The sequence below is a fragment of the Fistularia commersonii genome, chromosome 16 (assembly GCF_037954325.1).
Source record: "Fistularia commersonii isolate RoL2024-O1a breed Wild chromosome 16, RoL_Fcom_v1.0, whole genome shotgun sequence".
Classification (NCBI taxonomy): Eukaryota; Metazoa; Chordata; class Actinopteri; order Syngnathiformes; family Fistulariidae; genus Fistularia; species Fistularia commersonii.
The window spans coordinates 11,494,078-11,506,979 of record NC_141299.1 but is presented as its reverse complement, the minus strand read 5'-3'; the positions used below and the strand labels follow the sequence as shown (position 1 = coordinate 11,506,979).

Genomic DNA, 12,902 nt, shown 5'->3' with positions numbered 1-12,902 from the left:
GCGCCTCTTTCACTCCATCCCCTCCTTGCCTCCGCCTCCACTTTGTATTAAAACAACATGATCCATGAGGCAGAGAGGGCAACTCGCAGCACCGCTAATTCTAATTAATCCAGCGTGGTTCCAGAGGCCATAGTGGGACCCATTCGCTCCCAGTCTATCAGATAGAAATTCATAACTTAATTGAGGTCAGAGACTCGAGCCGGCAGAACAAAAGTCTTCAGCCAGGACCAGCTAGATCAATAGTAATAAATATCTGACTGGGTGGCCCACAATTGGAGGCTACAGAGCAAAAACAACCTCATACAACATAGATGTCATGTGGAACCTGCGTGTTTTTTATTATTACTATTGTTATTAATGTAAGTTTCTTCAGAAGGAGTCTATATTCAAAAAGCTATATATTTTAACCATTATATTAAAAAGATGACTTTCTGAATACTGATATGTACTGTAAACACAATGTGGAATGAGTGCTTTCAGCTAGCTCTTGGATTGTTTAGCTGTTGTTTATTCAAACGTTTGTTATTTATGAGTACTAGAAAAAACAAATTGTATACCTGTTGAAAGATATCGGCGCAGATGTCTAATTATGTGCTGGCTATTTTTGAAACATAATTTGATAGAAGTGGTTTAGTTGAGATTTGAATTGGCTTTGGATGAGATCGAGTCAGAAAAAAACAATCAAATTAAATCAAAATTTCCTCCAGGTCTTTGGTTCAAATAATCTCATCTTCATCTCGGTTTATTCCTGATCTTGCATGGTAAAGTCCAAGTTAAATCACTCATTGCAAAAAATGTAGGACTTGAGCCATATGGCAAGAATCACAACTACTTCTCAGCGTAGCTATTGGCCAGAGACAAAACTGCAGTTTAAATGGTGACTGGACACATTTTTAATGTCAAAATCACTTTGAGAGTGACATCACTTTGCAATCAGGTTTGTTATTTATTTTTTTATGTTTTTTGCTGTTGTTGTCCACAGTCTTACATCTAACAGAGGACTCAGTGTTTGTTTCTATATATTTATAGGAAAATATAAATGATTGGTGCTTCCTGTCTGGGATGCAAAACAAAATGTTCTGTCATTTTTTTTCTTAAGCTGAAGAAAATGTTAAGTACATCTCTCAGCATATGACAGTGCTATTAATGGCACATCTAATCAGTTTCAAAGATTTGCTCAAACTAGTATCACTTTTGAATAAAATTATTAGACGGTGCTAATTAAGTTAAAAATCCAGTCCGGCTGTTACCTGGTTGCATTCATACTACTGTACGAACTATACATACCAAACAGCCCAGTGAGGTTTTAGCAAATCTGTGGCTAATAAAATGACTAATTTTGTTTAAGTCAAGCACCACAAATCTAGCATTTAGCCCCCACAATTCATGCTGAAGTTGTAATATTCATTTAGAATGAAATAGTACGGCTCTGGTGTGGGCGTTTCTGCTCCCCGAGTCAAGTCGGGCCTGCTGTCCTGGCACACAAAGAATGCTGAATCCTGTCATCCGTGTCCTCTACCGTGGTGTCAACTGCTTGTGTGATCAAAGTGGTAAACACACGGGCGGCCACAAACACACACTATGGTAGCTGATTGAAATTCTGTGGTGGAGGCATTATTACACGTTTATATCCCTCCCCTTTCCCAGCACTGCCTCCTATAACTAATGGCTCAGTCAGCCAAGTCATAACAAATATCCAGCAAGATTCGTCATAATTGTGTGCGTGCCGATGTGTTTGTGTGCCCGTGTGTTTGTGCAACCATTCCAGCATATATAGTCAGTGGGAAAGCACCGGCAGCAATTTGGAAAAGTAAGAAAAGGACTATGTTGATGATTTAAGGAATAAAGATGGAGAACGCAGTCGGATAGAGGGAGAGGTAGAGTATTTCAGTGCAGTGTGCAACAGTTATACGTGATACTTAAGTATATTGAAAGCACGCGTGAGAATTAAGTCACTTTTCATGTCTCTGCAGCTCACAGTGCCGGTCCCAACTTATAAATTGCAAACGCCGCTTCACCCTCAAACTAATGCCAGACTTTTAAGTCACTCACGTAACAACTCCACACATCAATACATATATTTAAGAAAGCCTTCCGTAGCTGCTTCTTCATAATAGAGCCAATGACAGCCTTTGCTTTCCTGCCAGAATACCTTTATTACTATTGATGTATCTGTTGATGTGAGGGACGGTGATATTTCTTCCGGCATTCTGGGCTGTTTATTTCCTTTCTTTCACGAAGATTAACACCCATCGCAGGGATAAAGAAGGCTCTGTTCAATAACACTCCGGCAATTTCAGAAAGATACAGGATAATCCACACACCTTCACCGAACGCCTGCACCGCGTTTGACACTTATTAACCACACCATGAGTTGGTCTTATTCATATTTAGTACGCGCAGCACCTTGGCTTGACATGATGAAATGAAAGCTGTTGCTGTGCTGTGTTAAAAGGGTCAATCAGACATAGATACAGTTATGAATCTATAATATGAGCACTCAGAAAAGAGCCAGCCACTTGACAGTAATAGTGCTGTCTAAAGAGCCATTCCGGCAGGTAACAGTCCTCTTTGCCGTCATCAGCTGTTGTTTCTTTCTTATTGGCCACTCACTGGGCCTTGCCTACACTCAACTATTTGATTTCCATCGTTCTTAACCATCCACATAAATTGTCAGGAGCATTAAAGCTGTCCTCGACTGCTTCAGACAGGGGTGGGGGGTGGGGGGGGGAGCCGGGTACACACGGTAAGGGGAGGGGTAGGGGTGAGGAGAGAGAATAAACAAAGTAAGTGTTTTGCCTTCCATCAGTCTCCCGCAGTACTCAGCTTTATGAGTCCCTCACTCCAAATGCCTCAGCCGCAGCCCCCGCTGCCCAGCCATTGATTTTCATATTACACTCTTTTATGCATTTATTTTTTTTTTCTATTTCTTTTTAAACATCATCGATGAGCCGCAGGAGGACAGACGGGGGCCTCCGGCCATGTTAATTCTCAGCCCCAACCTCATCCTCTTCTCTCATGGCTTTAATGGAGGTTAAGGTGTCCCATGGGAACAAGCAAGCTTGGCTGTGTTGGGAGGGGAAGTGAGGAGGGGAATGCGATGCGACTGAGGAAATTGAGATTTGGAGTACAGGCGGGCTGGCAGAATATATCAAGAGGCTTGTTTTGTTTGACACACAGAAGAAAGGCCGTTGTGGGTGAGGGTATCTTAGGACTTTTTAAGGAGGTTTCCATTACTTGGCTGCATGGTTTGAGAGTCCTGTTAGCTTTCGTCCTCTATACTGTGGCCTCTTTTAATCTGCATAAGATAGTAAAGAAAACGGTTTTCTGTCTGCTGACAATTAACATTGCCACAACCCTTGAACATCTTCAACCCTGGCATCGTCCAAGATCTCAGCTCTCTAGCCCTAAGATGTACAGGGTTTTCCTCCCGTAGCATGATCACGCTTATCGTGGCTATCGGAGGGAAGGGGGTGGGGGCGGGAGGGATCACCCGGGCACCTGAAGGACACTCCGAGTAGGTGTGAAGGGCAGTGAGTTGGGCTTCAGGCTAATTTGACCGTGGGTGGCAGTCCTCACATGCTGAGTGACAAGGTTACCTCTCCCTTCTCAGAGAGGAGGCCTTGATTTAATTAGGGGTGGCCCCAGTGTGCAGATCCTTTTAACACTGGGGCCCTCACACACACTCATTCATATCTCAGGACACAGCGATGTGTGCAAACATCAGTGATTCAGCATTGACCAGGACATTATATCAATGTGTAGTTTAATTATATATCGAAAAATGTAGCATAAAAAGATACAAAAATCCCTCAAGGGAATTCCTTAAATGTTTTGATATGTGGGGGACCACATACGCATCATCTTTTTCCCCCATATTTTTTAAACTAATTTGCAATCCCATGTTTAGGTTTAATTGTAGGTATATCCAAAACATATGTGAAAGTAACACACTTACTAGCAAATTTGAGTGTTGGCATGTCAAACAAACCAATTGAAACTCAGCTGTCATTCAAAATTAAGTTTGACCATAAAAGAAAGTATTTCACTCATTGCAAAAGCCATCAAAAGTGTTTGACAGGGATCCTCTATGGACGGGATTTGTTTCGGGGGAGGGGACCTGGTGAGCAGAGGATGGTCCGCATCTCCTCCATCTTGTTCTGAACTGCACACTGCTTTTTTTGATTAATGGCACCTGCTCATCATAATGCTATCTGCTGGAATCTGCATGCCAATGATCCCAGTCAAGTATCGATTCACCCCTCATCTTTCCAACACACACACACACACACACTCTGGAAACCGTAACACACTCACACACAAATACACTCCTCCATCCCCCGCACACACACACCACCACTGTCATTATAAAAGTCAGCAGCTGCTGCATGCATTGATCATAAATCATAATTGCATGTCCATTTTCTCTACTTGTTTAATGTTGCTGTCAGGGACAGACAGCGTGTGTGTGGTGTGTGTGGGTGCCTGTGTGTGTGTGTGGGGGGTGTCAGATGGGTAAGGAAGGGAATCCCATGAAAAGTTTACACTTATATTAATAGAATTAGAAAATTCTAAAGATATTAGTTGGCAGAGGTAGATGAATCCACGCTGTTTTCTCGGCAATTCATTTCTAACGATTTTCTTTCCAATTGTATTTTCGAGGATGTATTCTTATAAAAGGGGTGACATTTCCAGAATAGCTTTTTTCCTTTCCTTATAGCAATTTCAGTCGCACAATTTGGTCGGGTTTCCATCAGAAGAAGTGGCTCTGAGCTGGTGGCCACTTTGGCAAGTCTAAAAAGTGTTTCTTTCTCTTCGTTTTTTTTAAATTCTCAATTATCCACTGTCTTCCATTACAACAATATTGAAAAGCAATATCTCCATGTGCACTTGAACAGCATCTATGCTGAGATGACTGCCAATCATCTTGGCTACAGTCCCGTTCGCACTAATCATACTAATGTCTGAAAATGTTAGTAGTGATTTATTGACGATGAATTCCAACACATGGCATCTTAAGTAGCATTTTTATTTACAGACAGTGATAAAGTCTCTTTTTGCCAAAAAATGTTTTGTCCATCTCACTGTGAATACCGCTTTACTCTCAGAAATGAGAGCGGCACCATTTTTCAATATTAATAAGAAGTAAGCGAGAAACAGCTTTATTTGAGCATCAGTGTAGTCAATTGTGTCAAGTGAAGAAAAATCTTACAGTGTCTGTCACCTAGGGAACCACTGAAACCTTGGGATTTGTATACCAAGGAGGCCTTACTGGCCACGGGAACGCCACAGGAATGAACATTTAGAGCAGTCCCTTGTCTCATATACCACAGCAGACTCCACAGCTGTCGTTTGGTTTTTACAGACTGGCCTTTAACATCTGCCAAAAACCCTCTTTCTCTCTGGCTCGCACACAGAGACACAGAATGAAATGCATCATGTAAAGCAGTTGGGGGACCTCCGGGTTTTGTTTGTAAGTTAAGTTGTAAGCCCTGGATTACTCTTACTGGAGCCTTCTGAAAGTTGTGTATGTTAAAAGATGGGTTAAAAAAAAAGAACAAAAACATTTAGGATGGTGGCTGTATGTGTTGTTTTTGATACTATTTTCATCTTCAACAGTTATTTTACAGCAAAGAGTCGGAGCGCTGTGCATTTTTTACAAATTACTTTAAGTTTGTATGTAGCCATTTAGTCTTTGCCTCTGCTTCAGTCTTTAGGCGAGCTACTTTATGCTGTTGTGCTTAATTAAGAGGTAATTATGAGGTAAATAAGTATTCCATATTATTCTTTGAAGAGTTTGATACGCTCTCTCTATCATTCATGTGTCTTGCTTTACATCTTTTTTTTTTCGGGAGAAATGATTGATTGGTGACTTCAATTCAGCAAAACGCAGTTGTACTAATAGATCACTTCCTATCCATGCTGCTTCTAAGCATATTGGTCCACCCCATTAGGGTGATACACTGCTTGGTGCTGGATCCCTGCAGCTGGTATTGTGCAAGCAGCCGCTTTATTGAACACTCTGCTGACACCCGGCCCAGCATTTCTGCACCGCAAGGGGAAACTTTGGATGACATATAAAAGCAGAGGTTTGGTGCGACATGCCTCGGTAATGGGATGGGAACAGGGGTGCAACAAAGAGGGTGGGGGCAAGCTACTGTAACTAACTGCACATAGTGTGTGTGTGTGTGTGTGTGTGTGTTTGTAGGGGGTCTCTTCCAAGCTGCTTCCAAAGCAAATGGAAGACAATCCAATTTCCTATGATTCCATCAAGCCTCCATCCTGAATCCAGGGGCATTAGGGAATGCTGAGAGAACAGGCCACTGACCCCTCACATGAACATGCAAGAAGCATGTACACAACACACACACACACACAACAAGCATACACATTAAGTCTCTTGGTGCCATGCACAAATATGGTAACATGCAGTGTCATTTTCTTTTTTGCTTTCCCTCTTCTTGCACTTTAGTTAGTCACTTCTACACAGATGGACAAGGTCATTTTGGGCTTGTGAAAATAGTGAACCTGTGTGTTTGATTAATAGTGTCCACATTAGTGCATTTTGTTTGTTCTATTTTAATCATATCTGGCTTTTTACATAGCCTGGTTGTTTATGTGTGTGTTGTGTGCTTGTGTGCATATAGGCGTGTGTGTGTGCGTATGTGTGTGCTTGTGTGCACGTATCATGTCTGAACTTTGTGTGGCATTCCCTTTTTTTTCATGTCAACCTAAGCTGAGATGATAACACTTTATCCCTCAGGGTGGTTGTATCCAGTTTTATTAATTCCAGGATAGTTTTTTCAGCCCGTTCCTCTCTGGATCAGCGGCGTTACGATAGACGGACATGATGTTGGCAATACATCAAAGGTTGTGATTTTGCTCGCAGACAAACGTGTCAGTGTCCCGGGCTAACTGTGGCACACTCTCCACTGTTGGCAATTTGCATTTTGTGTTCTATGATCTACCCAGAGGGAATAGAAAGCTCTAATCCAATCAGAAGGTCCCTGAAGTGCTGCCTCTGAGACACAGGGAGAGAAGCACAATAGGATCACTCTACACTGGCCCCAGCCAGGAAGGTAGGAGAGGAGAGTGGGAGAAAAAAGGAGGGAATGAAAGGAAATGGATAAAGATTGAGGAGGTGACTGAATGGAAAAGAATTGCGAGAGGTGGGTGTGGCAATCAAAGCTGAGAAAGGGGGAAAGGAGAGGCGTGAATGGACAAAGAGAAAGATGACTGTGGATGAGGTAATGAAAGGAAAGAAATGAGGGAGAGGTGGTCCGAAAGAGGATGGAGAGGAAAATGGAAAAAGAGGGAAGTAACTTAGAATAAGCGCTGCTAGAACATTAAAGGTGGAAGGACTAATGAGTAATTGCTCCATAACAGTTTTAATAATTTGGAAGTCTTTTCACCGCAGTGACTTTTTTGCAGCATAGAAGAAAATGTCATCAGGGCTGCGGGCTTTTAATTTGTCTCAGAGCATTTGAAACCTTTGTTCCCTCCTCGCTGGCTGCTCTTTTTCCACGACTGCAGGCAACAGTTTGACCATTCATCATCATTATGAGGTGCAGAGGCAGGCTGGAGCAGTGATTAAGAACTGAATCTCCCCTTGATGATGCTTGTCATATATTGTGTCTTATTATACCTGCATACACACACATATGTGCGAGCACACATGCACACCTTTCCCCAATCCACAATTCTCGCAAGAGTTATAGCTTTACCATTGACCTCTCGACCCCAAGTATCATTTTTACTGTTCAAAAGACACACACACACACAAGACCGCCACTGATTTTCCCGTCATCTCGCTATTGTCCCTGAGTTGTTGTTGTCGTGTGTCAGGGTCACATAGCGGCCATGGTTAATTCAGTAATGTGAAATATATATTTTTACTCTGAATTGATCCCGATTGCAGGTATCGTATGATCCGCATAATTCGACTGTGATTCACACTTCATAGTCACAGTTAGTTATCGACAAATCGATCCCACACACATCCAGTGCCTGCGGTAAAACACTGGCGCAGCAAAGGATGAAAATTAAACATTTTAAAAGAGATATGATGACCACCTTGGATCTGAATAGTACTTTTCAGAGTGCATAGTGGATTTTGTTTTTCTTCCAAGTATTTGAGAACATTGAGTGTATTGTAGTTGCAAGACAAAGCTTATAACACACACAGTAATCAGAATTAGGTTGGTTTCACTCAATCACACTTGAGATTTAATGGAGATATGTGTTCATCTGTTAAACTTGTACATTGAGATGAATACTGCAACCAAAAGGAAAAGCAGAAAATAACCTATTCTCTATATTCTTGCAATCAGATATCGTTGTTGTTAAACTCCACAAAAATACTCCCTTATTATCTAAGTGTATTCTTATAGGAATGTTCCTTTCTCTAAGTTATCAATAGCTTTTAGTACCAAATTCAAAGTGTCACCTGTGTGTTTATCCTGATTAATAGTGACAGTTATACACCTGTCACATAATGAAACCTGCCAAATCTGCATCTTCTCCCCTTTTATAAATAAAGTACTTTTACAATGATATTCTTATTTTATGCTTTAAAGTTTATTACACTTAGAGCACAAGGAAAGCAAAGCCTTTCTGCAGGCAAATGCTGTTTGGAAACTGTTGATTTTCTAGAATCTAGTGTCGGTCCAAGACGAGAATCAGCCGCAAGTCTAAAGGTTTCAATCACACATGTCTGAAATCAATATCTCATCTCCTCATAATTCCCCCCTACGGTGTAATGAAAACACAGCGGCCAACAGGTAGGACCTACTTGTGTTCTGGCGAGTTTGCCTCACAAGGAACTCTAATCTTCTGTCAATATATTTCAATTCCTGATGTCATCTCTGCATTGTCTGTGTCAAACACTTCTTACCTTTCCGACAAGTAAAGATTGTTTTTTTTGCTTCCTTTAGGATAATGAAGGACAAACAGCACTACATTATGGTAAGAGCCTTTCATTGATCTAAAAACAACAAAAAATGTATTTTTAAGCCAATCTGAATCTCACACCCACACACACATGTTTATGCTTTTATAGTTCTATATTGCAGCATTGTTCTCATCACCATGTGTATTTTCTGGTGTCATTTTCTATACTGAGGCTTGATTTCTGTGCACAACCACCCTTTCCCTAACTTTGAAATCACGTATCCTGTTTTCGATTTATTTGAGTTTTGTTTTGGTCCCAAGACCAAGTTATATTAATGCACATGTGTGTTAATGTTCTTTGGTAGTGGTGCTTTTTCGCATTGATGTACATAGGTCTGTTTTTGTTTTCATGTATACATGTTTGTAAGTGTAAGGGAAAGACTCTGTGTGTGTGTGTGTGTGTGTGTGTGTGTGTGTGTGTGTGTGTGTGTGTGTGTGTGTGTGTGTAAATACGTGCGTGTGGGTCTGTCTAATAATCACAAAGCCTCCCAGAGGAAATCAGCGGTGGTCCTTAGACTCCCCTGACCCTCTCATGCCCCAACACACATGTCCCTGAGGGGCGGTTCCCATGTCCTCTGAGCTGGAGCATGTGTGTGTATGTGTGTGTGTCTGTATGTGTGTGTGTGTGTGTGTGCGTACATGCATGCGTGAGGCATGTGGCGTGTGGCCACACCATCTGTCCCTTTAGCTTGGTGGCATTGGTAGTAAGCATGGTGCATCACCCACCAAAGCTCTGCACACACAAAAACACACACCAGAGGAAGAACAGTGGATGGGGCATAAAAAGATGACTAATAAACATAAGCGATGAACTCTTAGAGACAAATAGCAGAGAATGAAAATTCATTTCCACCTCTCTTTGCACAGGGCCACAGTGGCTGGCAAGTGATTAATTGAGGGTTTACTGCTCACCATAAATTGTTCTCCTCTGCTATGGCTCCCCTGAGGGCAAGCCACTCTTTACAGCTCAAGGCCTGGTCGAGACACCCGCCACGTGTAGACACACACGCACGCACACACACGCACACACACGCACACACACACACACACACACACACACACACACACACTGCTGGCTAAATAAAACCCTGTTTAGGGCAACAACAGGAGAGAGCGGCCAGCCCTACTGAGAAAAATTAGCCAACACATCCACACACAAAAGCACTGCGATGTATCATCAAACACACTTGCACACTTACACACTTTCCTGCTGGCTACCCCTGGATAGGAGGTGTGGCTGTCAATCAGCAGGGCTGCTGACATCAGCGATCATGGCAGGGCACAGAGTCTGCTCTTTAAAAGGAGCGAGCGATTGACACCGACAGAGAAGAGCACTCTCAATGAGAGAGGAGGTGGTGGGGGCGAAGTGCCAGAGGGGCATGAGGTGCATCTGGAACGCTGGGGACCCACTAACTGGGTTAAGAAAGTGCAGGCCTCCCTCTCCCGCCCCTCCCCCCCCCCTGTAGAATTAAAGGAAACAAGACGACCCTTTTAGTCAGGCACAAATTGCAAATAGGAAGAAATGAAGCGTTTGCAAGAACTTGATGTCCAGGTTGATGCCGGAGTTAGACCTGAAGATGTGTCTTTTGTAAACTGCAGGACTGTACGCCCATGAGGAGAAGAATAACCTGATATACACTATCAAAACTATCTGAGATAACCTGCTGCTGATCAATTTCAGGGTAACAGTTGCTTGGAGGGTCACAGGGAACCACGGGTTTAGATAGAGGGTCATGTTTAAAATATCAGCTTCCATATACGGTGAAACACAAATGAGCAAACCTAATGTGGATGTTTTCAAGCAGGTTGCAAAAAATACTGAATACCAGGTATTGCAGACAAAAATATATCCCAAATGTTAGCATTTTAATCAATTTGACTTTTTTTAAATGAAAGGACCATATACAAAAATATAAGTGTGTTATGGGAAGACTTCATAACTGGAGAGTAGGACACCTGGAGTGACAGGGAAAACAGAAAGTGAGGCTGTACAAGTGGAGTGTCGGTCAATTCTGAAAATCCTGCTTTGGGACTGGCTTTCCAATCAGCCCACTCACGATTTCTCTCCCCCTTCTTCTGGTAGCATCAGCGTGTGAATTCGCTGACATCGTGGAGCTCCTGCTGAACTCCGGAGCCGATCCATCTATCAAAGATATGGAGGGTTCCCTCCCAGAGGAAGTTACCGAATCCGGCGCCATCTCTTCTCTCCTGCGTCAGTACACCGCTCCAAAAGGCTAGACCCTCCTGCCCGCCTCCCAACCTTCACCCCGACCCTTTCACTGGTCTCGTCCATTTTCAACTCAAGAGCCTACACTTCCCCTTCATCCCTCATTTTTCCAAAAGAGACTGTCCAGGCTCAGCAGTTAACGGACCAGGATCGCAAATGGTTTTGTTTGATTGTATCCCAGAATATTTGAGGTTAGTTTGGTTTCATCGGCATCGCCCTTTTGAAGTGAGAGTGGGAATGTTGGCTGAGCCACCAATACTGTATGGGGGAACAAAAGAACGCTGCATATAAGTTCTTCATTTAAATACTTTATATCAACTTTATCTGCGCAGTAGGTTTGGGTGATGTGAGTAGAGGGGTAAAATGATGTGAAATGGTCAAGGTGAGACGTTCATCATCATGCAAGTCAATGAATAAGACCAGATCCCGGTCATATTGGATCTGAAGAATTTACATCATTCTGATGAAGTGCCTCCATGGCCAGGTATCCCGTTCACCGAGTCAAAGGGAAAACAGCCCATGTCCTTCTTTTATCTTTTGACATAATGCCTAACGCGAAATGTTTAAAAGAAAAAAACAAGTTAACTATCCCCACACGAAATAACCGATCGCAATAGCAGAATTCAGACATGATCACCCACTTCTACTGCTCAGGTCTACTAGGACATTTAGTCTTTGTTTCATTCAAGCTTCTTTGTCCATGATTCAGTTGTTACATTCCAAGGAATGCTTTAGACATTTAACATTTATCAATATTAAAGTCTTCAACAAATCTTTGCCTTTGTCCCATTTCTATGTGCTATCAGTCAAGCAGCTAATGATGGAACACACAGTTCAAGGGCCGTGGTCATACTTTATCGTGTTATACCACTGCCATGATGCACTATTTAAATAATCAAACTCCCATCCCATGATCTCCATATTAAAGAGTGACAAAAAGCCAAACCCTTTTGATTCACACTGTGCTGTGGAACAGCTCAAAAGATATAACATTTTTTGGGCATCATTTTTGGGGTATATCTTGGTATTCAAAGGTGATGGGCCACTATGGACCCAGAATAGGCTTTTTACCACATTATCACGCTGAGATATCACTATATTACATTTCTCAATGCTTTATATAAATATTTCCTGAGATTCAATGGAAAACACTGGCAGTAGGATCACTATCATTGCATTCAAACAATAATGAAACGGCATTCAAGCGATCCACATAACAGCATCAAGTAATAAATTAATTGACGTAACCAAAAAATCAAATGTGAACATTATTACACTTTGAACTTTACTGTCTTTTTCATAAACAATTTGTGTATTTGTTATTCAATGGCAGACTTTGACAGCGTGATTAGAATTTTTTTTTTTTAAAATCTGAATCTCCTTCTCTGACAATGTGTGTTTGGAGAGTCACCGAAACGCAAACGTTTTACTCCCTGGAATGCTGGAAGGACAAAAAGTCATGTCCCTTGAAATAAAACAATATAGAGTGAAATAAAATTAAAAAACTGCACAGTACTTAGTCATCTGAGACCCCATTTACTGAGCTAGGTAATATTCTAATCAGAAAATTATGTAATTTGCTAAAAACATTAGGGCAAGCAAAAATTGAAAAGTTAATGGCTAAAGATGAACATAATGCAAAAATATGCATTATTAATACATGCATAAGCGTGCACATCCTGTTGTATTTATTTCAAGTAGCCTGACCCTCTTGTAAATGCTTTTA

The 12,902-nt window shown here is 41.8% G+C and overlaps 1 protein-coding gene across 1 annotated transcript in view; it reads left to right on the top strand.

Moving 5' to 3' along the window:
• acbd6 (acyl-CoA binding domain containing 6) overlaps positions 1–11,948 on the top strand; it is a 28,768-nt gene extending 16,820 nt beyond the window's left edge. The window contains exons 7-8 of the mRNA XM_086161200.1: positions 8,934–8,964; positions 11,033–11,948. Coding sequence (XP_086017326.1) covers positions 8,934–8,964; positions 11,033–11,187 — 186 coding nt within the window. The 3' untranslated portion in view covers positions 11,188–11,948. The remainder of the gene's footprint in view (positions 1–8,933; positions 8,965–11,032) is intronic.
• The last annotated feature ends 954 nt before the right edge of the window (positions 11,949–12,902 follow it).